Source organism: Larus michahellis, chromosome 4 (genome assembly GCF_964199755.1).
Source record: "Larus michahellis chromosome 4, bLarMic1.1, whole genome shotgun sequence".
NCBI lineage: Eukaryota > Metazoa > Chordata > Aves > Charadriiformes > Laridae > Larus > Larus michahellis.
Window position 1 is genome coordinate 5,918,324 of NC_133899.1, and position 25,431 is coordinate 5,943,754.

A 25,431-nucleotide genomic window follows, 5' to 3' on the forward strand; every position below is an offset into this window, starting at 1 on the left:
AGGTGCTGAGGACGTAGGATTTCAATGTGAGCATGACCTTCAGCTGTTCAGAGAGGCTTTGCCAACTTTGTGTGGTGTGACAACTGAGAAGAATTGTTCAAGGGCAGCTTGCAGGCCTTATAAAGCTTGTGCGCCAGGGAGAAGATGAGAGACAAGAGGAGGGTACGGCATATTTGTGGGGGCTACAAGGTGATGCTGGTCAGTCCAAGTGGCCATTGTACAACATAGTCTTCTTACCAAAGTTTCTGAAGTGCATTTTAGAGTCATCTTTGAAAGAGGACAATGTAATAGCTTTACAGATATTTTCAAGGAACATGCCCTCTATTGAAATGATGGCCTGGTAAAAATTAAATCTCTGTGTTAGACAACTGGACAATTAGCGCATGTATTAGGTAACGACTCCAAGATACAGGATGTGGAACAGCAATCTTTGAGTATGGCGTAAAGAATACCCAGTGACAAGATTTGTTTTCTAACTGCTGTATACAGGGAGAGACAACTATTTTTGAAATGATCAATACATATTTGACAGAGCAGCAAGTCAAAAAGAATTCCCAGCCTACAGGCCTGAATGTGAAGGAGGATGGTAATCTCTCCCCCCTGACTGAGACAGGAGGGAGAGGAAAATGAAGAACTCTGTCCGTGTTATATTAATGGCTGGAGAGGGATAAGGAGATGTCAGAAGGATAAATCATATATCCCTTTCGTGCTTTCTATCCAAACTAGAATAGGAGGCAACTGATTTGGAGCCTCCGTATAGCAAACATAGTAACAGTCAAATTTGTGAATAATACCATGCAGGGATAGGTTTTAGAAGGAAAGGGCTAAAAATAGATAACTTTGTACAACATAGAAGGCTGAGGGGCAATCCTTTGAGTGAAAAGCTGAAGTAGCAGTTTGTAAAGTAGTGGGATAATAAGAGAAGAAAAGTCATGAAACACAAAGGTTTCTTTCAGAATTCAGTATCATTCTTCATTTTCTTGGTTACACAAATGAAGCTAATGTGATGACAGAATACAGAAATGAGCCGAAAAGAAAGGTAGGGCAGAAAAAAGGAATAAAGAAACATGCTTTAGGCAACTATAATGGCATGATAGGAAGACAGAATTTTACAAGTAAGTATCCAGGATACCAGTGCAACATCACAGAAAAAAGGCACATAAAATTTCAAAAATTATCTGTGAAAGAGTAATTGTCAAAAAGGAAGAATGATACATCGTTATCCCTTCAGAAATAGCATTCAGATGAGCAGGGTCAGTAGGCTAAGTTCTGGCGTCAATTATTGCATTGGTTTTCACTGCAGATTTAATTTGTGTTTGAGATCTGAATTCTGTCCAGTGTAAAACCAGCTTACTACTGGTGCCTGGAAAGAACCAACTATCTTGCGGACAGTAGTGAAGGCAGCGTCGTGGTTTTGGCCGGATTGGCCCATCAGAACGACAGATGCCCCCCCCCTCAGAGAGGAGAGGAAGAGATAAGGAGATTTATGAGTTTAGAAAAAGAACTAAACTACTTTAATGAAAATAATCATAAATAAGAAAATAGTAAATAATAATAGAATAATAAAAATTAAAGAAAAAAGTATACAATATATACAAAACCGTAACCAGCTCCCAGGATGACGATCGCGTCACCAGCAGACACAGGGAAAGTCCCAGACTGGAGTCATTGATGGACAGGAGCTGAATTCCGGAACTAGTCAGGAATGCCCGGATCGGGATCAAAGGCAGGTGAACAGACAGGGTCCTCCTCAGACATCAGCCACTGAAGAAAGAGCGAGCCAGAGCAGCCTTGCCCCTTTGATCCCTCAGCTTTTATACTGAGCGTGATGCAGATGGACTGGAATACCCTGTTGGTCAGTTTTGGGTCACCTGTCCCGTCTGCCCCTCCCTGCAGGTGGGACCCCTCTACGCTTCTCCGCTTCCGACCATCTAACGGGGCAAACAGTGAAGTGAGCTGACCTTGGTTGTTATAGCAATAAGTCTAAGCAAGAGCCTCTGTGCGTACCGTTCCTTGGTATAATCAGGTCTTACCACTCTGAGAGTGAACAGTGTCTGCACAATGTGCTGTTAATTTCAGACTTTAGTCAGTTAGAAGAGGCCCAGCTAAAATGTAAAATTACAAATCAGAAAATTGGTTCTGTTTTACCTGAAACCAGGACAGGTAGTTACGAAAGTTGTCAGCGTTCATCAGACTGATGCATTTTAAATCATCTGAGAGTGCAGCTAGTTAGAAATCTGCGTTTTAAAAGTGGGAACAGTGCTCTAAAGGTGGAGATGCAAAGGCATAAGAGCATATTCATTGATTTAACGTAAGTGTGTTTTGGAGCAATTTGATGGAATCTGTGTGAGGAAGAGGTTTGGTTACAGTGTGGATGAAAGGCACTAACACATCTGTGCTCACACAAACGTCAGCAGTGGGTCAGACTGACTCCACCACTGACCTGTGCAGCAGGCTCCAGCCCCATCCCACTCTGAATCTCCCCTGGCAATGGCAGAGTCCCCCGGGAGCTGCCATCTGAGTGGCATGCTGCGGAGGAGACAATCACAGGTTACCCTTCTGCTGTCCTCAGACCCTAGGATCCTCTTGAAACCTGACTTTGGCAACAGATGGTCACCATTCCTTGACCTCAGTGAGTCCTGTTTCAGCCTTGGTAATTCACGCAAGCTAAGGAAGTGTTAATTGATGAATTCTTTTAGACCGTCATTATTCCTGATGATAGGGCTTCAGCCAAGCGTTGGCAGTACTTCCAGCCGTAGGGGTTGCTGTAGACTGGAATCCATTACTTCTTTCAGAGAGGTCCCCAGGAACACCACCAGGGTTTCTCTGGCAGAGAGGAACAGATCTTGCCATCCTGCTAAAAATGCCCACCAGATTACTCCGAGGGTTGTTGTGGAGGCATGTGCCACATCTCCACGCTGACAGCTATTCTTCTCTTTCTGTTGATAGATCATGCAGATGTATCAAGAGTCAGGCTGCGACTGGAACTCTGATGAAGCTGAGGAACCATTTAGAAATGTGTGTGCTCGAAGCAGTATTGAATATGTAAGTAGTGAATACATTACTGAGGAAATTTTCCATGTATTTGTTAGTCAGATTCCTAACTTGGCGGTTGTGTTAATACCTCAGCTGCTCCTGGATGCATTTACAGCAATGATGTGGCAAAGGGCTTTGTTCCATGTGCCTCCAGAGAATGGGGCACTATATTTTTATAAATGTAGGGTTTTGGAGATTTATTCCCTACATTTGTCTCACTGGGATTAGGCTGGTGTATGTTCTCTCCGTGGCACTATGCCAGTCACAAAGGGAAGCTGGGGAAGGCTGCAGCTGTCTGCTTGTTATTAATTGAGGGTTAGTGCCGAGACCAACACACATTGGTGCTCCAACACCCATACTGTTTTCCAGATACTTCAGGAATGAAAGCTTAAATTCACACTTCAGTATAAGAAACCTCTGGGTCACATTTAATACTTAGATCCCATCTGCAAATGGTTTATGCTATTACAAAAAGGAATTCTAACAAATGGCTAATAAGTTGTTAGAGACTCTTATGAATCTTGCACCTAATCAGTCTTCTAATTCTAATGAGTCCATGATAATCTTCTGATGTCCTCGCTGTCATCCCTAGCACAAACTATACATGTAGTCAAATGCTGGACCAGATGTTCAGAGAGGCTGCGGAATATCCACCCTTGGAGATGCTCAGAACTTGACTGAACAAGACCCTGAGTAACCTAATTAAGTTGGTGCTGCTTTAAGCAAGGGGCTGGAACAGATGATCTCCAGAAGTCCCTTCCAACCTGAATTATTCTATGATCCTATGATATGTACATTTTTCCTAAAACATTTACTCATCATTTACTAATTCTTTGTTAATTCTTTTCCACTTGGAAAAGCAGCTCCATTCGGAAAACTGAGTTCTATGCAATCTGTGGAAGTGGGTGTATGAACTGACTCAGTTAAGCTGAGTTTAGATTTACCAGGCAGCTGGGAGTTTCCCACAAGCAGCTCTGAACTTCCTTCTTTCCTTGACCTGATACCACCAGGGTTTGTTGACTTTCAGGTCATACAGCAAGAGCAACCTACTCTCTGAGATGTACAAGGGAGGAATGGGTTGGAAGACCAAGGTCAGCTGATCACAAGGTTAAAAAGATTTTTCTTAGTCATTACATGGACATTTTTTAATACTGAGATGCATTGTGAAGTAATTATCCAGTGTATTTTCAGTGTTTGTATGAACATTCAGTATTTACCGTATAAGCAGAACAAGGAATGTGCAAAGTGGGGTGTGAACATACAACATGCTCCGTGACAGCAGCTATATATTTGTTCTTTATCCAATATGAAGGAAGTAAATACAGGGATAAGAAGGATAAGGTACCATCCATTTAGCACAAGGAGAATAGGAAACACGCTAATAAAAAGACACTTGTTGTTCTTGTACCTATCCTGGAGGTTTGTGTAGAGATAGTAACAGAATGCTCCGCAGGACAGGATGGGGCTTGCAACTCTGAGTTTCTGTTTCTAGTCTCCCTCACCGCCTCAGCTGTTCTCTTCATTTTTTTGTGCCTTATCTGAAAAGAACACCCTCTCTGTAAGGCAATTTCTGACCTGGCGTTGAAAACGGGAAAGGTGCATTGAAATAAGGTTTAGGTACAGCAGTCTACAAAATGAAAACTTTGATGAAGGCAATCTGTTTCGAAGCCTAGTGAGCAAGACAAAAATAGCAAAAAACCCCAAGATGAACTTGTGCTGAATATCTGCATCTAGTATTTGTGCTAGCTGCAACTTGTGCTCAGCAGTTTTGTGGTAGATTATGCAATATAATGTCCCGGCAATGTCCCAATGCTCGGGAAACTCATAAGATGAATACACATTTCCTTTTGCTGGGAAAAAGAATACACCTGGATTAGATGGCTCTGGAATTACATAAGGATTTCTCATCACACGTCAACCTTTCTTTTCCTCCAAAAAGCAGTTGTGTATGAAGGCATACAGAGAAAAAATAACATAGAAATAAACAGTAAAACACACGATGGAGGACTGTTACACTCTTACTACTTCAACAGAAATACTGACAAATATTGAGGAGAGTATTGCCTTTATTATGCTTGCCAGCCGTAGCCTAACAAAGGAACATAAACCTCATCCTTTTGGAATATTTTTAGGGATATTAACTAAACTTGATAAGGTATCTAGAATGCAACTGAACTTGCCTTCTAGATAATAAGAACAAAGTCTTTTATGTTTTGATGTTTTGAAGAATTGAAGATGATATGCACATGGTTAAAGTTTTTAGTTTAATTCCAAGGAAACAAGAAACTTCAGGTGGTCACGGAAGAAGGGTTTAAACAAACTGACAGTTTGTCTTTAAATAATCAGAGAATTTCCCTAGAGAGTATGTATTTCCCCAATTACTCCTCTGAAATGTTATTTTCGTAGTTACAAAGCACCATGCAAATCTATCCTACTAAATGGATACTAATGATCATTATTATTCTTTAACAGGATAACAGGTGGAGCTCGGAACAGTGAACACTTTCCTTTAATATGTAGCATACCATAATGTTTTACTTGTTCTGAAAATTAAATGGTCAGAATATGCTAATTACAAAATTTACTATAAAGTGTCTGTCAGATCAGTGCTAACGATTGCTTAGTGTGCCCCAAAGACAAAGATGTTAGTTTTGCAGTATAAAAATTTGGTGTTATTCTGGAAAAGACCTTGCCCTCGGCTGCTGAATGTCACATGCAGTATTCAGAACATGCAATGTGCAGTACAGGGCAAATCCAGCACATGCAGTACCGTATGCTACATTATCTTTACAATTTCTGCCTTGTTGATTCCATTAATGCACACGATTACAAACAGGCAGTGTGGATTTTAAAAGGCAAGTTCACACCTGTGAATTACTTTTAAAGGGAATCTGTGTATTTTACAACACGTGTAAGGATACATGCTAGTTAGATGACAGCCACTGGGGAAAAAGGAATGAGGAACATCCTTCAGTTTCTCTCTCAATGCCTAGAAAGAGTCTTCTGAAGGTGACAGTAAGGAAGAACAAAGTGTATAAATCACCTGCACACCTCCTACATTTTGTTGGAAATTTTTCTTACTCAGATGAGCACTCTGAGGTGCTTAGTAGCTTCCTCTCATGGCTACATAATATGAAACATTTTTAGTCAAGATAATAAAAATGTCTGAAATCTTTCCACTTTCAATTGTTTGGTGATGTACTTTCTTATTTTTTTAAGCCCTTCATAATACTGTACGTATTAACAGTGGAGAGTCCTGTCCACGTTAATCAATAAGCCACTTCAGTTTTGTGTAAGGAACATAATTGCATTTTTTCTTCAACATGAAAATCTATTTGGCTTCAGTTTTTTAATGGTAGATATTTAGAGAACAATGAGATTTTTCAAGCTCTCTTCTACCCCAAAGTTTGTTTTTTAGGATCTAGGTTCTTCCTTGTCTAATGCCTGTGTAGTTACAGGACTCCTAAGTCAGCAATATGGAATCTAATTATGTAAGTAACTGTAGGCATTGTTCAATGAATGGCATCCTGTGATAATCTAAATATGTACAGGGAGAAAATTTATAATTCTAAAGAGCTAGAGTCTGAAATAGTTTGTTATTTGTAACAGTATAAAGTACCGAAAATTTCTGCTACATGAGAGTGATATACACTTTATTCACACACTAGAACTCATGCTGGACCAGTTGGTCACCGTGCCTCTCTTAAAACTATAGGTTTTTAACCACTGTCTAAAGTAAAAGGCTAATAATATCCTGTTCATCAGATGTTCTAATAATAATGGTGGAAGTGACTCTGCATGTTGGAGCTTGAGCTTTCTAGCATTTTAGGTGCTTATTGTGTAGTATATTCTAAAAATGAAAAATATGAAACCACTAAAATAACAGTGACCTTCCAGAGCGAATGCCATATGATAACACAACATTTTTTTTCAATGTGACCAAAGTTTTCTTTTTTTGACAAATGATTAGGTTATAAAATGTTCGGGGATGTAGTGTCTTGATAACATCTTGAAAGAAACCTAGAATACAGATCTAGAATAACTTTTGTATACCGTGGCACCAAAGAAGTACCGATGCCACTTCCATTTAAGAGGAACCTACATTCCTTTTCAGTGTGATGGCGCAGACTTGATTATTTGTCCGTCCTGGCATTACTTACAGATTCACAGATTTGAAGGCCAGAAGGGACAATTATACCCATCTAGCCTGTCTTGGGTTCCACGGGAATGTTTTTCATTCAGCAGTTCTGCACCAGGTCCCAGAACAACTTCTATTAGAAAATCATCGCATCTTATTTTGAACTGATTCGCAGAAAGTACACCATTGCCGTTAGTGAGTCTTTCTAAGTGCTATAAATAAGATGCTATAACCTTAACGTTAAAAAGTGTGTCTCAATTCTAACTTTCAGCCACTGGTACCTTTTATCTCTCTGTTATCTAATTTAATTTTCCAGACCTTAAATCCTGCAAAGTGATTTGCAGCTAACTGAACAGATGGTCTCCATATTTCTTTAAGTTTTGTAAAATTTGGGTGCTAATGTGGTGGCTCTGTCTAAAATTTTGTAGCTGCTTCAGAAGCCCTATTCTAAAATTCCATCAGAAGTGTTAGGGTTCATCACTTGTGTTTAAAGTTCAAATTCATGTTATTTTGTATAATTTTGAGGGAGAACATTTTTATGATGAAGTGCAGGACTATAACAACTGCATTCACCAGATCAATGTAAGTCACTTATTTTCTTTGTTTTATTGCTTAGAAAAATAATGCATCTCTTAAAGATGGCACAATTTTGACTAAAGAAAAAGGAAAAATTTAATGTAAGGAAGATGTGCACCGTTCAGTTCTGCTCCCCAGTTTTATTCCTGCTATGCAAAAAGTTCACTACTTATTGTCTTAAATCTGTACCCATGTGTTCAGTCATATGGACAAAGAGAACAGTTTTCCCCTGTGCTGTACGGGATCATTGCATACAACTATATAATTACCCACATCTGTCTACAAACTGCTTTACATCCGCACAAATCTGTACCCTTTCTGAAACAGGACAGCAATATCCTCATTCCTTTGTGAAAAATTCAAGTGCTAAATATTTATTTGAATTTATTTAGAGTCATAACACTAGGTAAGTGCAAAAGAAGTAATATATGAAAGTTACACGTGCTGTAAAAATTTATTAATCTACCTTTAAAAAAATTACATTTTCAGTGTTTGGGTTTTTTAAAACCACGTGCTATGAATTAAAAAAAATACTAAATAAACAAATTAAAACATAACACTTTAAGAATGTTCTGAAAGCAGGCATATAAAGCACTAACCATATGTAAGAAAGAGTTTAAATAGTTTGAGTTTACTGGTTTCTATATTTTTTTCCATAGTAAAGTACATTCAAGTCTTTTTATCCAAAGGATTAGTATCTTTTGCATACATGTGCCCAAAAATAAGAAAGGAGTTGGTTTGGCTGACCTGAGAAACCATTCACTAGGCTCAAGTGATTCACCATAAGCCGTGTTGTGGGAAATGAAGAAGTAACAGCATTTTCTTCTCAACCTCAAACTTATTAAATAGTTTGTTGAAACGGTTGGGGTATGTAAAAGAACTGCTGTCACTTTAGAGCAGACAGCGAACCAAAAATGACATGATTTCCTCAAACTAAATCCATGACTAGTGAATCAACTTCTACTAAAATAAGCCAGTTCTGCATTTCAGAGATCAGGGAACTCCATGGGGTAAATTCAGGCAGCAGTTTGCATTAGTGGGACATGAGCTCACTGGTCCAGGGCAGCCGAGTATGACGAGATTTTCATTCACTGATGAAAGTATATAAGCTACACTTCCCTGTCCTTATAATACTTTTGTAGCCTACAAGAAAGCTGTACATATTAAACTTAATTTTGAAGCCAAGTGTTTGGTGGACTCAGCTGTGGACAGCCTGTCTTACTTTCCAGGCTTTCCTACGCGGAGAGGCCGCAGAGAGAGGCAGTGGGTGCCCGAGAGCCGGAGATGGGCAGTGGGGATTGCAGGGCTGCCGGATGACTTCCCAAGACATGGCAGCAACATCCAGGGAAATTCCACTAGCAGCACAAAGGGACAGGATGGGAGAAACACAGAAAAGGCTGAGCACAGAGGAAGTGCCTTAGAGCCTTCGGAGTAGAACAAGTGGATTGGGATTAGGAATGATTTTGAAATCACTGTACATATTGCTGAAATTATATGTCCTTGCTGGTGAAGAAAGTGACTGCCTTATCCATATGTCACAGGGGACGTTTACTACCTTCTTGAGGAACACACGCATAAATGAGCAGCACAGATCTATCATAAGGAAAGGTACAGCAATCCTGTTGTGTTCTAGGACGCCTTCATTTTGCTGGAAGAGAGACACAACCCTTTGCACCACGAGCATTCTGGAAAGTTGTGAATATTTTCGCTTAAGAGCCAGACCCTCAGGTATCTTTTCGTTTTAGATACCTGAAAAACTTTTCAAAAGGCTTCATAAAAAAGGAAGGGAAAGATAGCTTTACCAAATAGTAGGATAGCATTAATTTTTTTAATATACATAAATTATGTTCCTGTAAGTGACAGAAGAACCTAGCATATCAGAGATTGCCCTAATCATCTGAGTCAAAAGCTATAGATGATGTCTTAGTAGAAGTCAGAAAGCGTGACACCACTGGTAGATTCTGATATGTTATTTAAACAGTGCACTGCTCACAGCTAGGCACAACCAAATCTCTCCAGCACTGGAACAAACAAGGTCAACTTGGTTAGTTGAAGTTCTGTTTTTTAAATGACTTTTATAAAAACATGTAGCCCTAGGGCTTTTAATTTTCTTGGTATATCTACCATATTTCTCAGCTTTTGGTATTAAAGCACACTGGAATAATTTTATAAAAGTAATTTTTTTATTTTTTGAGTGTTCCAAAGTAGACTGTCCAAGAATATATAATTTACAATACATTTCCATTAATAAAATCGTACTGTAGGCAGAAAATAGGTGTGACAGTACTTTTCTTTTAAAACGATACCAGTTCATCGCCCTGAGTCATTTTTAGGTTTCTATGGTGAACGTTTTTTCTGTCGAGGAGGCCTGAGAGTTTGCTGCCTGACTGAGTCTTTCCTCCAATGCATTTTCAGTCCGAACCACTGTGGGACACAGGTGTCAGAAACCCTTTCCAGAAGCAACCTTAACTTTAGGAGGAGAGGGTGAGAACCCTGCTCCTTTTAAGACAGTCTCATCCCGATAATCCATTTCTTTTGATGACAGTGATTGTATGACATGGCTGACTGTGATGAGGAGTTGACTGTAGAGTAGATCTCCTTCCATCCTGCTTTGCTAAAAATGAGATAAATGGTGCTGCAATGAATTTTGGCCTTTGAAGGTCAGTGTCCACACTGCATACGAAATGAATCCTTACCGGTCATGTTTTACCAGAACAATATTAACATTCATGAACGTTTCAGCATTAACCATGTGATGAGTTTGGTTAATGAAAATGCCAGCTCCTTATCTTCTGTGGGTACGTATTTCACAAAGTAGATCAGTTTGTTTCCACGTGAGCATGAACCTCCTGGACTTCTGTGAAGGTCTGTGAACATGGTGACCTGGGGCAGTGGAAGCCATTTGCAGTACAATGTCATTTGGGTTCTGTTCAGAGAAGTCTGATCAACTTGACGCTGCAAACAGCTCACAGCGGGTGAGCTACTTACATCAGGGCTGCTCATGTTGCTGAAATTGGTGCAGTATAGAACTGGTGCAGTTTTTTAGAGCTCCATCATGTTTAAGGCTCAAAGGTCAGACTGAGTGTTTGCTTTGCAGGACCGAGAACTCCGAAGAAACTCTCAGTCCTATATAGGACTCATTAAGCTCATTAAAATAACACCCAGTCCCAAATGAGCCACAGCTTTACTTCCTCTCTGTTGTGGCTCTTGAAACTCAGAGAGTGTGATTCCCTCACACAATAGCAGCGAGAAGCCACAGATCGAAAGCAGCTGCCACCATGTTCGCAAAGGGGAACGTGCTCCTTGCAGGCTGCAGTTCCTGTCCCAGAAGTGCTGCAGCTACCAGTTTACCCCATTCAGAGATGTCTCTGTTTGAGTCAGAGGTTCAAGTAACCTTCTCAGAAATGAAGCTGAAGACTAGTCACTCCAAAAGAGAAAAAAAATGATACCCTGACTGGAAACCAGCCTTGGTTCATCTTCTGTCTCCCTCAGTTCCACTCTATCTGTCACTGCAAAGCCCTGTTACACTGCTGTATAATCAGCGGGGGAATGAAAAGGTAGGTCTTGCTATCAGTTCTTCTGTGAGATCTAAGGCTTATCAGGCAGTTCCTCTGCTAACCCTGAGGCTTACTACTCAAGTACTTTCCAAATCTTGAATAAGTGATATATCAAATACTAAATATCTGTAGGCAATCCCCAGATATCCCCTCAATGCCTGTAAAAGTGTATGCATTTAAATACACATCCAAAACATACCTTTGTGATTCTCAGTACTAAACAACATCCTCAGTGCGTAACCCCGCGCTTTGAAAGATCAACTGCCATTAGACCGCAACTTTAGATTACCGGGGATGCTTGTGATCTTGGAATGGCTGCCTTTTGGTGCTGAAGGGAGCAACAGCAGCCGGACATGAAGTAAGAAAGATGTTTAGGGAAAATTCTGTTAGAGCTGTTCTGAGCTGCACAAAACCCTAGAATTAATAAGGGAATCTAGGAATTTTACAGAAGCATTACGTTAAGGCAGAAATTGTTTCAGTTACCTAAGGAGTTCTGCCTTGTGGCTTGGGGATAAAATAGCATTAAAGGATGTTGTCCTTGCTTTGTGAACTGCACTTTGGACACATCTTGAAATGGACTGTAGAAAATCAAGAGGTCTATACTCTAAGATGTAAGAGCAATGCAGATTGCATATCCAAAATAAAAGAGTAGTTTAGATATCTTAATTGATCACTAAGCAAGACTATTTTCTCTGTGTACTAAATGAACTACAAGAGCAGCAGGTAACAGCAGGGGAGGAAAACTGCATCATTCATGGTACACACAGAAGGTCCAGTTCACGTTGAAAGGAGACCTGCCTTTGTCTTCTAAACGCAGCAGGTTGTCAGCGGTATTTAATATGAGTGGATGAAGCACAAAAAATAACAGCAGCACAGTTGCAGAACAATTCAAATCACAGCCCACAGTAGCTTGTCAATAAGCGGTAACCATGCACATGCTGCAATATTTGATACCACTTCTAAGAGGGAGAAATGTGGTATCACTGGCACTCACTACAAATACTATAAGTAATGTCATGTCAGAAAGCCAACGCGTAGGATGGTCAAACAATGCAGGAAAAAGATCCGGCGTCCTTTGTGGCGCTCATGACAAGGGTAGGGGACATTTTATTCAATCGGGAGAAACAGCAGTCTTCCATCAATTCTTCTAGCAATTCCTTGAAGCTTTCTGAGGCAGCAAGAACAACAGTTCATACAAGATTATGAACTCCAACAGGCAGTCCACATGTTGAGCCATGCTGTTCTTTGATGAAAATGCATTCTATCAATCAGTGTAATGAAAGATAGATGAGAATAATAATCCAAAGCTCATGATGTGTACAATAAAAAAAAAAAAAAGGATGTCTTCTTTAGAACTTGGAATTTTTGTTATCTTGATCCATTTGATAAATGCCATACAACGTACTGTTTGCATAGGTCTTAGTCAGCAGCGAGAGGTAACAAGGCCACCGTGGCACTCCTGCTGTAATCTGTCATCTGATGCAAGTGCATGGCCATGCACGGGTGGATGAGTCTCCTTCCAGTGGCCTCCAAACGGTCTTTGTGACTGAGGAGATCGGACGGGCAGAGCACTCCGATACCCCTTTGCTGCCGTCAGGTCCCGCCGCATCGTCTCATGGTGTATTTACACTTCAGCTTCTTAAAGGTACTAACACATCAGTATTATGGACAAAACAGCAGGTTCTAAATGCAAGGGAAGTCAGAGGAAGGAGCTGATCCAAATCACCTGAGCTCTGAAGGCATTGCTCAGCCCTGCGATGCCAAACAACTTTGCTCCGAGACGCCAACGATTCCCCGTTAATTGAGGATTGCCATTCTTGACACCAAGAGGCAAATAAAATGCGGGAGTGAGAAGGCCATAAAAGCTGGCCTCACCAGGGCCTCACCCTTTTTATTTTACTAAGAAACATGAGTGTTCCTGTGGGTGTAAAGTAAAAGAGCCGCTATTTCCCCGGTATGTGTAAAAATACATTATCAAACACAACTTTCTCCAGGGTTTCTGTTGCATCTTTTGTGTATTATCAGTGCACAGAGGATTAGGGCTTCTCTTGTACATAAGACATTATCAGGACATAAGGTAAGTAACAGAAACATTCAGTGTTACTAAGTTTTGGAGTCTGAATTGTCTATTTTTTATTTAATTGTGTGTCTCACGCTTTGGTTTTATATATAAAGACAGAAAAGCAGTCATTTTGCATTTCCAGGTGTAAGTGTAAAAACTTGGAAATTTTTTGAAAAATAATTCACCTCTTCTACTGCCGAAGACCTGAAGGTGATACCTATTACTTCTCTCAGTTTCCTGTTACTTTTATCACTGTTTCCATACTATGGTGTATTTTGCTGACTAAACAAATACTGTATACTATTATGTATTAATCTGCAGTATATAGTAGTATTAAGTATATAATAGCGACTACTTGCAAAAACATTGTCAAATTCCTCGGCACCTTTACCGTCACCTTTCCTGACTGTTGCAGTACATTGGTTCTGACATTTCAGCACAGAAACTTTCAGAATAAAATTATGACCCAGCAGTATTATTTAATTACACAACAGTGGAAGTTGCTTTTCAACTTTTCACATTTTTGGATTGTGAAAAGCTTGAGTTTGTGCACCCAGCCTCTATTACAGTCTCGCTTCCAGTTAATTGCAGTCAGATCACAAAGCTTTAATTGCCCCTCATCAGCCGGTATTATTCCTTCAAGAACTTCCAGGTTATTTCCCCTGCAGTCATGTGAAGGCATTTTAGTACATAAATGTAGTGTTCCGTAGAATTCCTAGTACTTAATTTGGGATCCAGAAAGTCTCCATCCTCCTCTCTGTATGGATTTTGATACTTGAGTCACATTCCTGTTTAATTTGAAGCTCTACTGCTATGTTGTACCATTGCTGAACCTAAAAGGTTGCTACTTCCTCTGAGAAGTTCACCCACTTCTCATCACGGGTCTTCTCATGCTGTGTCATCCTAAATTCATGCATTCACATTTGCACTGACTCCGCTATTCCTCCCTTATGATAATTAATTACCAAAAAAACGTTGTGTACAACACTTTGCAGTCTAAAAGTCTTAGAATCCATTTATGAGCCCAGTAGGTATTACTGTGCACGTTCTTTCCGTGTGAACTGTATTTAGCAGGAATTCCCCAGCACCTCTCCTGTCAGACTTCCTGTGCTAAAACACCTGAAACCTATCGCACAAAGATTTCTGAAAGACAAATTCATCAGGCGTATTAACGTGATAATGTGATTTTATGTTTTGCAAAACAGTTCCTTCTCCAAAAAAGGAAATGATTTAATGGCTTCAAAAATATTATTAGAGAAAATTTCAACTGCATAACATTTAAATGAAACTCCATTAGCGCAGTCAAACAAATTTTACAAAGTAGTCTTTTAAAAAACTATGTAATATCCCACTTTATTTTGTAATATCTGTCTTATTACTAAGACTAATGGGATACACAAGCAAAGCTCTCTCCCTGTAGTCAGCCTCACAGCTGAGAACAGTTTACAATACCACTGCTCATCGCAGTGACTTCAAAGTGATGTCAAAAAAAAGGTAATTTTGTATCTGTGAAAGAATTTGACAAGTTGAGCCGGTCAGTTAGAAATTCGACTGTTTATATTTCAGTATATTAGTAATCACCATTTCTGGAAAAAACCCCAACACAATAGCAACTTGATGGGTTTGTTAAAAGTTCGTGGCTTTTTCATGTATGTTCAGGCGAGTCCTTTAAAGATCGATAAATGTGTATTAACGACCCTATACAGCATTAAGGAAGCCTACCAAGACCATCCAAAAATGTAAATACAGAAAAGTTGTGGATAAACCTTTTTAGATGCTGAAATGCTTTTCTCATCGAAGTAGGAGACAGCTGGTTTTATTCATTAGAAACATTTTATTACATTAATATAACTTTCTGATAATACTGACTTGATCATTTGCATCATTCCCTGCGTTTACTTAAATGTTCACTAGTTTATCTTTGTCCCTTTTACCCCAGTTATTAGCCAGCGCTATGGCAATGAGCCAAAACTTCATTTTTATTATGCATGTTTGATTCAATGTTACTTCATCACCTCCTCCCTTCTTCTCTTTTTTGTTTGCTTCTACCTCCTGTTGCATCTTGTTGGAAGTTTACACTATGAGGTCTCTAAAACAGAAATGGACTTTTTCTGTGTTGGAAACCGAACCCACTATTCTGATTTGTCCTTTAGTTTGCAAGGACACTAATTGACAATGATTAGTAATTAGAATACCAAAATACAACTTGTAAGGCAAGTATGTTTGTGATCTCTGCAGACCGTATCAACATCTTAGTCAATACCTATGTTTGTTTAATGACTGTAGTAAGTACAAAACTAAGAACTGCCATACGAGGTCAGACTAAAGGTCCATGTAGTTCAACATGTTGTATATTCTAACAGAAATTAGCACTGGGTGCTTAGGAAACAGCATCTGTGGAGCGAGATGCCTTGCGCTACCCTCCTAGCTTCTGGCCATTAGCAGTTTAAAGATTTTTTTGTGCTGAAAGGTATAAAGGGATCTATCCTCCAAGAAGCTGTTTCACCATTTGAAACCATTTACAGTTCTGACTTCCACAACACCCATGGCAATGAGTTCCAAGATTTAAATACTGTGAAGAAGTACCTCCTCTGTTTCGGTCATTTGCCTAACCATTTCATTTGCTGCATGCTTTTTCTTGTGAAATGAGAAATAGCATTCATCACTGGATTAACTGATCATCCCTTTTCCATAGCATTCATATCTTCCTCCATCACTTCTTCTGCCAGCCAGAAAGCTGTCATAAGGTGTCTGGTCACTGACAGCCATTCCGTACCATGCAACACCCTGGTGGCTCTTCTCTGCATTATTTCTAGTTCTGTGGTCTTCTTGAAGTGGGTGCAGGACTGCAGATGTGGAAGCACAATGGTATCGCACAGTGACAAGATGGTGATCATCTTCCAGTTCATTCTCAATTGCTTTTTTTAATAACACACAAAATTCTCTTTGCTTGAGGTTTACCTCTGATAAGCAGTAGCCTGGTCCCATGGACCGGACACCCATTAGGAGCTGGAACACACTTTTTGGTTTAGTTTTGTCTGAAGGGAGGGTGGTCACTGCTCTTCAAGAGAATTCTGTGATGCAAAGGGTGGTGTGGTAAATGGGGATCATGGGGAGATTCACTTCAAAAGCACGCACCTGATCCAAATCAAAATACAAACGTAGACACACCCAAAAACTTTCTACAATGATTCCAAGATCTCTCCTGAATTGTAACAGCTTCTTCAGGGCTCATTGTTATGCATGTATAGTCAGGATTATCTTTCCTTTGATCATTAGCTTGCATTTATAAACACTGTATTTCAGCTGCTCTCATCCAGCTCTTCACTGTCAGCCTTTCTCTTGACAATGCTAATAATAATCTATAAATTATCAGCAGTACATGCAATTCTTTTCAAATAATTGACAACTCTGTTGAACGACACAGGTCCCAGTACTGATGTCTGGACACTCTACCATAACCACCCTTCATTGCTTCCTCCCTGTGAACCAGGTAGCCTAAGAGATGACCAACCCTTCTGGACCACAGCCTTGTTCCATTAGTAGCCGCTCCTGTGGGATCTTACCAGACGGTTTTTTGAAAATCCATTTACACCAGCCAGAGCCATTCTTATCCACATATTGACTAAGAGTCCTGTGAGATGTGACTTTCCTCTAAAAATTCATGTTAACTCTTCTCCAAACCAAGACATGTCCACATATATCTGCTGATTCTATTTCTTTTTATAGGTGCTACTGATTTGTACGCAATGGAGCTCAGACTTAGTGGTGTGTAGTCCCTTGTATCCCTTCTTAATCCACTGGGTGCTGAGCACATGTAAGTGATTACGTTATTATAAGATGATTTCAAATAAACCCCACAAAATCTAAATAAATGCAGCGAAGTGCCTTATGGATGAAAATATCCTCATTGTTCCTGTTTTGCCCCTCTGAAGGAATGGTCTGCACGTTTTGTGGGTGGCCTGTGAGAAATCTAGCAAAACCCAAGTAGGGCAACTGCTGTTTTCAAAGAAAAGTGTCCTTTTGACAGATATTTTCAATACTGTTTTTGCTTTAGTGTTCTGTTGTATTCTGCCGATGTTGCTGCTACCGTTTACAATCCTGCAAGAGTCCACCTATTGCCCCTTCTTTGGTAAGCCACAACAAGAATCATTTTTTCCTACACAGGTCAATTGTATCAACTTATTGTGAAAGTTTTGAGAGACCTAATAGATTTGCTACAATATTGTATACTATGACTGATAGTGAGATACTATTGAAGTAGTATTGGAATCTACATTTTTCTCTGTGTAATTGAAGAAAAGAGATTGAAGTGTATTTCCCTTCATCTTGCAATGTTACCAGTCTAAAGTTTTGATAATAAACAAAGAGTGTGACACTGTTGTTCATCAGGCCAAAAGGATGATTTTCCTTTTGTCAAAACAGAATAGTCTCATTTGCATGAATGTAAAGCAAGACAGCCTTCACATATCCCACTATTAGCTGCCCTACATTGCACATATTTCAGTTTAAATTGTTTGGTGTGTTTTAGTGTTCTAATAGTTTAAACTCAAGGAACGGTTAACAATTTAATTGATCTTTTTTTTTTTTTTGCCAGTGTCATAAAACATGCTGCAGAAATCGTCTGAAAAATACATGGGCAAGGAGGAACAACAAAAGGGGATTGCACTGATGAAAATGTACACAGCCAAGAAACTGTAATACTGTTAAAAGTCAAATGAATGGACAAAGAAATGCTATTTAGAGCATAGCTGGCCATCACAATTACTCCATTGATTTAAAAAAAATAATTAGCCAATTTCTTTCAATATTAGACCACATTTAAATTTTGCCATTATTTGAACTGTCTCTCTCTAAATATATTAACTTTCAGAAACAATTCCTAAACAATGAGTTTATTGCTGAATTTTAATTTTGAATGGAAGACCAACCCAAAGTAAAGCGCTGTATTTATCATTCAGAAAGCGCTACAAAAATTTAGGTCATTTTAATCTTCAGATAGGTAGGAACACTGAACCTGGACAATGAAGGGAAGCATCTTCAGTTCAGCGGCTTTGGTGGTGGGAAAATCTTCACGGCATGTTTAGGCTTTAGAGCGCGATACAGAGTATATTTTCTGTAGCCTTTTCAAGCAAGGAGAATGCTTATGGCGCCTACCTGGAGATAAACTACACTCGATCCAGATAAAAGACTTCATCAAGATTGTAACAAAACGGTAACATGGATAAGAAATCAATTGGTTTTCAGTATCCCAAAATATGCCAAGTAGTTTACAATGTAACGAGGAAGTTGGAATCGTGGTAACAGAGTGACATTGTAGGTAAACAAGACAGTCATTATGTGCATTGTAATGTTCCATATGCAGCTCGATGCTGGAATTTCTTAGTAAAATAATGAATATTGCCAGAGTTACCCAGTTAGAAACTCACTCAGTATCTTTAATTTAGAGAACTACAAGACCCGGCAGAAAGGACCTCAGGTTAACTCTTTGTTATTGGCTTTATACCTCAGTTTAATCTCTTGTCCAGATGATTGCCCAGTTTGGGATTGAAGAATACTGTCTGCATTGCAAATCACACTCAATTTGGAATAGAGTTCTGAAAACTTTCATCAGGCAGCAAGATTTCTAGATTTCTATCAACTGAGGGTAATATTGGTCACAGGTTACTTTATTTTGAGGAGTCGTCTTCTAAAAACTGATTTTGATAATAGATCAATGACAACGTATGGAGAAATAGACGATTCTTCAAAATAGTTGTTAAGAAAGCTTTTCCACTAAAAGGAAATAAGGTGTTACAGACTAACTGGTGGGAACAAGCCCGGCATTACTGAAGTCAGCACTGCACCCATAGCTCGCCGTTCTGAGGAGCAGGCGCTTAACTCTGTTCTATATTCCCCAGATCCTACTTGCAGTCACTGTTTTCTGCTTGTGAAACCAGTCTTGTTCCTTCAACATGGAACTATTATATCAATAAAGAGGTTGATTTAAGTTGAGAAATAATGTTTACGTAAATACACCATCTTCTTGCGAGTCACCTCTGTCTTAGAGGATACACATGTGAAATACCTTAAAAATAGATTTCTGCTTTCCAGATCAATAAGCAGGTTTAAGTGTGTGTCTCTCCTCAACAGGGACTCCATTGAAAGAGATGCAAGATGGAAAGCTGTAATGCTCAAAAACTTCCATTGCCTCACTTTGTAAAACAAAGGTTATTTTCTAAACTCTGCATCTGCAAGCCAAACCTAGCATCCAAAAGTTCAGCAGCGTTCTCTCCGATTTGCATGTCTCCACGTGTAGTAAAGATTCAGTGCCAGTATTATCTTCAAGTTTTGACTTTGCTGGTACCTGAGCGCAGGTATAAATGGGAGATGTTGTAACTCATCTGGAAACACATTATCTTTCTGGTGGATCATGTGAGCTAAAATAAACTGCAGCTCATTCTTACGCAGCTGCATAAACAGAAGAAGATTTAATCGAAACCTGTCACTATGGTGGACAAGCTTCCCATCCATGGGCATTGTAGCACGTCAGTGAGAAGACGCCATTTTTTACAATATCACTTTTCCACAAAGAGCAACACTTTAATGCAAAAACCGCTGAGTTTCAAGGACTGTGATCCAGAAATATATGCATGTGACAGTCCCCTTCAGAGATTTAGCTATAATCTTTAGATCAGTTACCTAAGGTGGTGTAATATAATCTGACACAATGTTAAAATAAGACTAGATTTCAACAGCATCGTCCCTGAATGTCTAATTGTGTTCATTGTATATAATCCCCCAAAATATTAAAGAAAAAGCATCAAAGTCAGCTTCATGAGCATCTCTATGATACTGATAACCGATTCATATATCATCAATAAAGAGGAATTTTATTGCAGTAAACAGGATGCTCTGTGCTAGGAAAAATAAAGTTAGGTGCACCATTCATATTGAATTTTTTTCCCCTCTAAAGCCACATCATATACTTCTAATACCAGAGCCTTTGTAAGAGAAATATTTGGGTTCATAAATGTGAGAGCTAAATTGTACATGGAAAATACAAAATATTACTTCAAATTACTGACAACAACTTTAATGTCAATCAACAAACTTGGTATTTAAGAGTAAATACATTACCCTTTCTGTTTGTTACCAAAATTAATGAGGATTTCCTATCAACGCATCCAACAGCGTCTTTGAATCACGAAGCACAATAGGGCTGCCTGGCTGAAGGCCACTGTGAATACCCTTTTGTTTGTCCGTAATTTTCAGTTTGTTATTTCTAAGGAATATGCACCATAGTTCTTTAATCTTTAACAGGTTACATCTTATGAGGGGAAAAAAAAAAAAAAGCAATATCCCATCACTCTTTCACCCAGTCAGAAAAGCTTGAAGTCGTAAGCACATGGAAGTCAAACAAAGCCAAACTAGTATTTTATATATCCTGAGAATTACCCTAAAATATATACAACATTCCTTACTGTTAAAGGAAAAAAATACTTATTCAAAAATAAAACTTCAACACTAACTTCTATCATATAATGGAAATAACTCTCTTTTGATGTAAAGTGTCTTGGTTCTAATACACAAATGTAGAACTGACTACCAGTAAAGACGGAATTCACAATGGATGTTCTTTTGCTTCTAGAATAAACTGGTACCAGTTTCACAGTCCTAAAAGAAATATAATAGGAGGTATGTCAGGTGACTAGAAGCCATTCCTAACTAGAAAAAGGCACGTAGTTAGCCAAAACTGAGGTTATTTTGTCTGTGACCTTATTTTGCTTCAATATAAAGATATTAATTGAATTTATCTTTACGTTTAAAAGGTTGAAAAGCCTTTTAAAATAACACAACAGTAGAAAGTTAATGAACTGACAGAATAAATATACACATCTATTTCCAAAACTTAAAATTCTATGCTGAAGTTTCTTGAGTACCACCAAAATACGAGAAGTTAGTATAGGTAATACACACTGTATTTTTTAATGTGCTTTATCATGGCTTCTAGATCATGATTGGCTTTAACAAAAATAATTTTGCAGCCAGTATTAAATACTTCCAATTGCAGAGGTCATTATTGTCCTGTTTTCTAAAGTTCAGTAAGAATCCTTGAAGGACTCAGATATTACTAATGGAGTCAAAGAGGAATCAGGAGCGTAGTGTACCTTTGGAATGTCACCATGAGCCCCAGATTATTTATTTACACCAATAGTCCCAATGTATTTCAAGGTAAAATCCTGAAACTGTTTAATGGTCATCCTGCCTTCCACATAATGCTTTACTTGTTCAGGAGGACAAAAAAGAATGCTCTATCCATGCAAGAACAGAGGTGTCAGCTCTTAAGGCACAAAGGACTTCATCTCACGTGCTAACTGGTGTGGGACATCACAGCTGTGAGAGCTTCTTTCTAATGAGTCCCTTTGATGTGGTTGGTTTTCTGGGATGGTAAGGAGCAAGGAGGCAACCCTGAGTTGTTTCTTAAATGAAGCTACTACCATCCACACACTTGCTACCTACTAGACATACAAACTCTTCAGTGTTCTAGACATTTCTTTTGACCTCCATCATGGAGAACTTCACAGTGGAGATGCAAGACATAGATGGATTGATAATCAAAACCCTGTACATACTTTTTCCCCATACGTCCGACACATAGATGAAGATTTTACACCATGACCAGCTGAGAAGGTCATATTCCAAACACCTCGCACAACAAGGAATGAATAGGCGTACTTCCACTCACCTGTTCTGGTGGATACAATTTTTCCATATTATACAATGATAAGCAAAAGTAGTTCAAATGGAGTAACAAAGAAAGGAAGTGATTCAGAGGCTTTGAACCACAGTACTAACAATTCACATTCATCCATGCAAACGCCTGCAAAGTGGCTGGGCGTAAAACCGACTGCAAACGGGGTTATAACTCTGCTCTCTCACAGAACACCTCCATGCCAGGTTACTACTTGAGCAGCATCACTCATGTGCCACACAGTAGTACTCAATGCACAGCCCACATCCAACTGCCAAACATCGTCATCTCATAATAACACAGAGATCACAAAAAAGCAGAATTTTTTTAATGATGAGTAGGAGCTAAACCAGCATGGCCACCCTTAGCCTAAGAGGTACTAGTTTTATTTCTTTCCAAAACTAATCCAAACATCTGAAGATAACTTAGACACAAACAGGCAAACATCCTCTACGCATCCCACAAGTTAATAACACAAAATCGTATCACTAGCTTTTTTGGGTCAAAATTATTCTTCACAGAACTCCCACTGGCTATGTTGGAGTCACAGCAGCAATACAGTTGACATGCAATATCCTTAAAATTGCAAAGTAATATGACAGCGCAAAATGGTGGGGAAAAGGTTAATGATAGTATTCAAATCATCATGTACTTCTGCTAAGTTAACACCACGGAGTAAGTGGTGTTCACTTGAAAGGAGGTCTGTGTCCCACTCAGCAGTCAAGTCCTAACAGATCAATGTCACCCGTTAACTATGACCTTTGTTAAAGAATTTGAAAGACCATGACAAAGTAAAAACTGTCTACATGAAACCTGACAGATCCTCCACTTCTTGCACTTAAGACCCTACAGCTGTTCGTCAAGATCATCAAACGGAGAGTAAGTCCTCAAGATCATCAAACGGAGAGTAAGTCCAGCCATGGCCAACGAATCGCAGCAGCAAATCCACACCCAAGCACACCCTGATGGTTGAGCAGTACCTAATCATCGGCACACAGTTCCAACTGGAAGGCAATCGTTTCTGTCCTAGCCCTTAAACTGTGCGCTCCAGACAACCACAACACAAATGGCCGTTTCACCAGGAAACGTGGAGCCTGAGGAGGTGCTCCACACCAAGAAGTGTAGGACATCCAGTCTTGTTTGGTTTTGTTATAGTAGACTTCCACCCTGGTTCCACTAACTGGAGCTGGATATTTAGAACACCCGGGTCCAGCCTTTCTTATTTTTAATTTCTGCCTTTCTCCCTTCTTCTTCCCTGGCAGGGGAAGAGTGGCTAGACTTGTTCTCAGTTTGGGCATTAGAACTGGGTGCCTGAGGTCAAAATTTGGCTGGGTCTCGCCGACTGCCTGCCAGCTCCCTTTTCTCTCTCCCTCCCCCCGACCTGGAAAACCGGGCGGCCGTCGCCCGATGCATCGCGGCCGGGGAGAGGGCGGGGGGGGGGACGACACACACACCCCTCCCCGCCGCATGCCGGGCTGGAGAGAGGAAAGGGGGGGGCCCGCCTGGCACCCCGGCCCGCCCGGCCCCGCCGCAGCGGGGCCCCCGCCAAACTTTGGAGCCGGGCGCGGTGTCGGGGCGCAGCGCGGGCCCCCTGCCCCGGCCCGGCCCGGCCGCCGCCCCCGCAGCACCCCGGCAGCGAGGTGAAGCAACCTGGCGCCGGCTCCTGCACTTTGCACAGCGGGCGCAGAGCCGCCTCCATCCCTGCGCCTGCCGGCAGCGCTAAGGCGCATTTTTTCGCACTAATCTGCACATTCAGCACGTCCAGAGCGCCTATGACTTTACCTGGACTTTCTCCACTCTCCGGGCTCATCGCACTGCGATCGCCTCCCCATCCTACCGCTAACTCTCGCTCTCCTTCACTCCTTCCTCCTTCTCTCTTGCAAGGCCTGCTAAGATCAAGCCCGATGGAAAGTAGAGAGAGAAAGAGAAAGAGAGAGGCAGAGGGAAGGGAGGGAGCCGCTCCATCCCTCCCTCCCTCCCCCCCCCGGCACACACGCCGGCCCTTTTCCCCCCACCCCAGCCCTTCCCTCGGCGATTTCCTCCGCTCTTCGGCAACTACGAGGGCTCGGCGGAGCGGCTCCCCAGCCCCAACCACCGCTGCCCTCCGCGGCGCCCCGGCCGGCGGCACCCCTCCCCCCCCCCCAGCGCTCCCCCCCGGCCCCGCGGCCCCCCGCTACCTCGTAAAGGTCCCCTGAAGCCATGCTGGGTTGCGGGACTGGGCTCCTCCGCGCCGTCTCCCTCTCTCCACCTCTCTCTCCCGCTCCCCCACTCGCTCTCTCTGTTGAGTAAACTGTGTTTTGCAGAATGACAGGCTTTGGGGCTGGCTGTGCGCAGAATCAGAGGCGAGGAGAGGCAGAGAGGCAGGCGGCGGGGCTGGCGTAACCAGCAGCAGCTCCGGGAGCCGCGTCTCCCCCGCGGCGGCGGGGCCGGCGCCCCCCCCCCCCCCAGCTCCCCACCCCGCCCGCCCGCCGCCACCCTCCCCGCCCCGGGGAGGGGGGAACGGACACACCGGGACCGGGACGGGTCCCCCCGCGCCCTCCGGCAGGGAAAGTCCCGGGGCCGCTCGGAGGGCGGCCTCCTCTTCCTCCTCCTCACCGCCCCCCCGCTCCGTGCCGGGAGCGCTTCAAACTCTTTCCGCGGCCAAATTAATTAATTAATTAAATAAAAAAAATTAAAAATAATAAAATAAAAGCGGGGGGGGGGGGGGAAGGAGCGGCCGCGCGGCGGGGAGGGCCGCGCCGCCCGCCCAAGGTCACCGCGGGGAGAGGCGGGCGCGGGGCCGGCTCCCTGCCGCCGGCCTCGGGCGGCCCTGCCGGCCACCTTCCCGCCCCCTCGGCGCCGCATGGCCGCCCCACCCGCCCCATGGACATCGCCGAGGAAATGGAGGTGGCCGGGTCTCTCCCGCTAGCCCCCCGAGGAGGGGCTGCCCTGGGGAGGGCGGGCGGGCGTCAGGGCCACCGCTCGCCCACCCTCTGCCAGGCAAGGAGAGGCCTTTCCTGCTCCCTTGCAGCCATTTTACAAATTAGCCAGCCCTCTCCAGGAAATGGAAGCCACCGACGTCCCACCACCTGGTCTTCACGTGGAGGCACTGGGTGGCTGGTGTTTCGAAGCAACTGTGGGACATGGGGCGGCACAAAGCTATCAGCCATTGCCACGGTGGAGCCTTCTGGGCCGTTTCTCTGAGGAAAAGAGCTGCCCCATGGCCGCTGGCAGCCCAGCGCGGCGGCTTACCTGAGGGAGGGGGCCTGTGCGAAGATGGCGCCAAGCAAGCCAGGCAGCACCTCAGCCTCCTGCCTGCCTTTATCCACCATTACCGCCCAACACCTCC

The 25,431-nt window shown here is 41.7% G+C and overlaps 1 protein-coding gene across 1 annotated transcript in view; it reads right to left on the bottom strand.

The window, feature by feature from the left end:
• CDYL2 (chromodomain Y like 2) overlaps positions 1 to 24,925 on the bottom strand; it is a 62,797-nt gene extending 37,872 nt beyond the window's left edge. The window contains exon 1 of the mRNA XM_074582856.1: positions 24,281 to 24,925. Within this exon, the coding sequence (XP_074438957.1) occupies positions 24,281 to 24,304 (24 nt within the window). The 5' untranslated portion in view covers positions 24,305 to 24,925. The remainder of the gene's footprint in view (positions 1 to 24,280) is intronic.
• Positions 24,926 to 25,431: the final 506 nt, after the last annotated feature.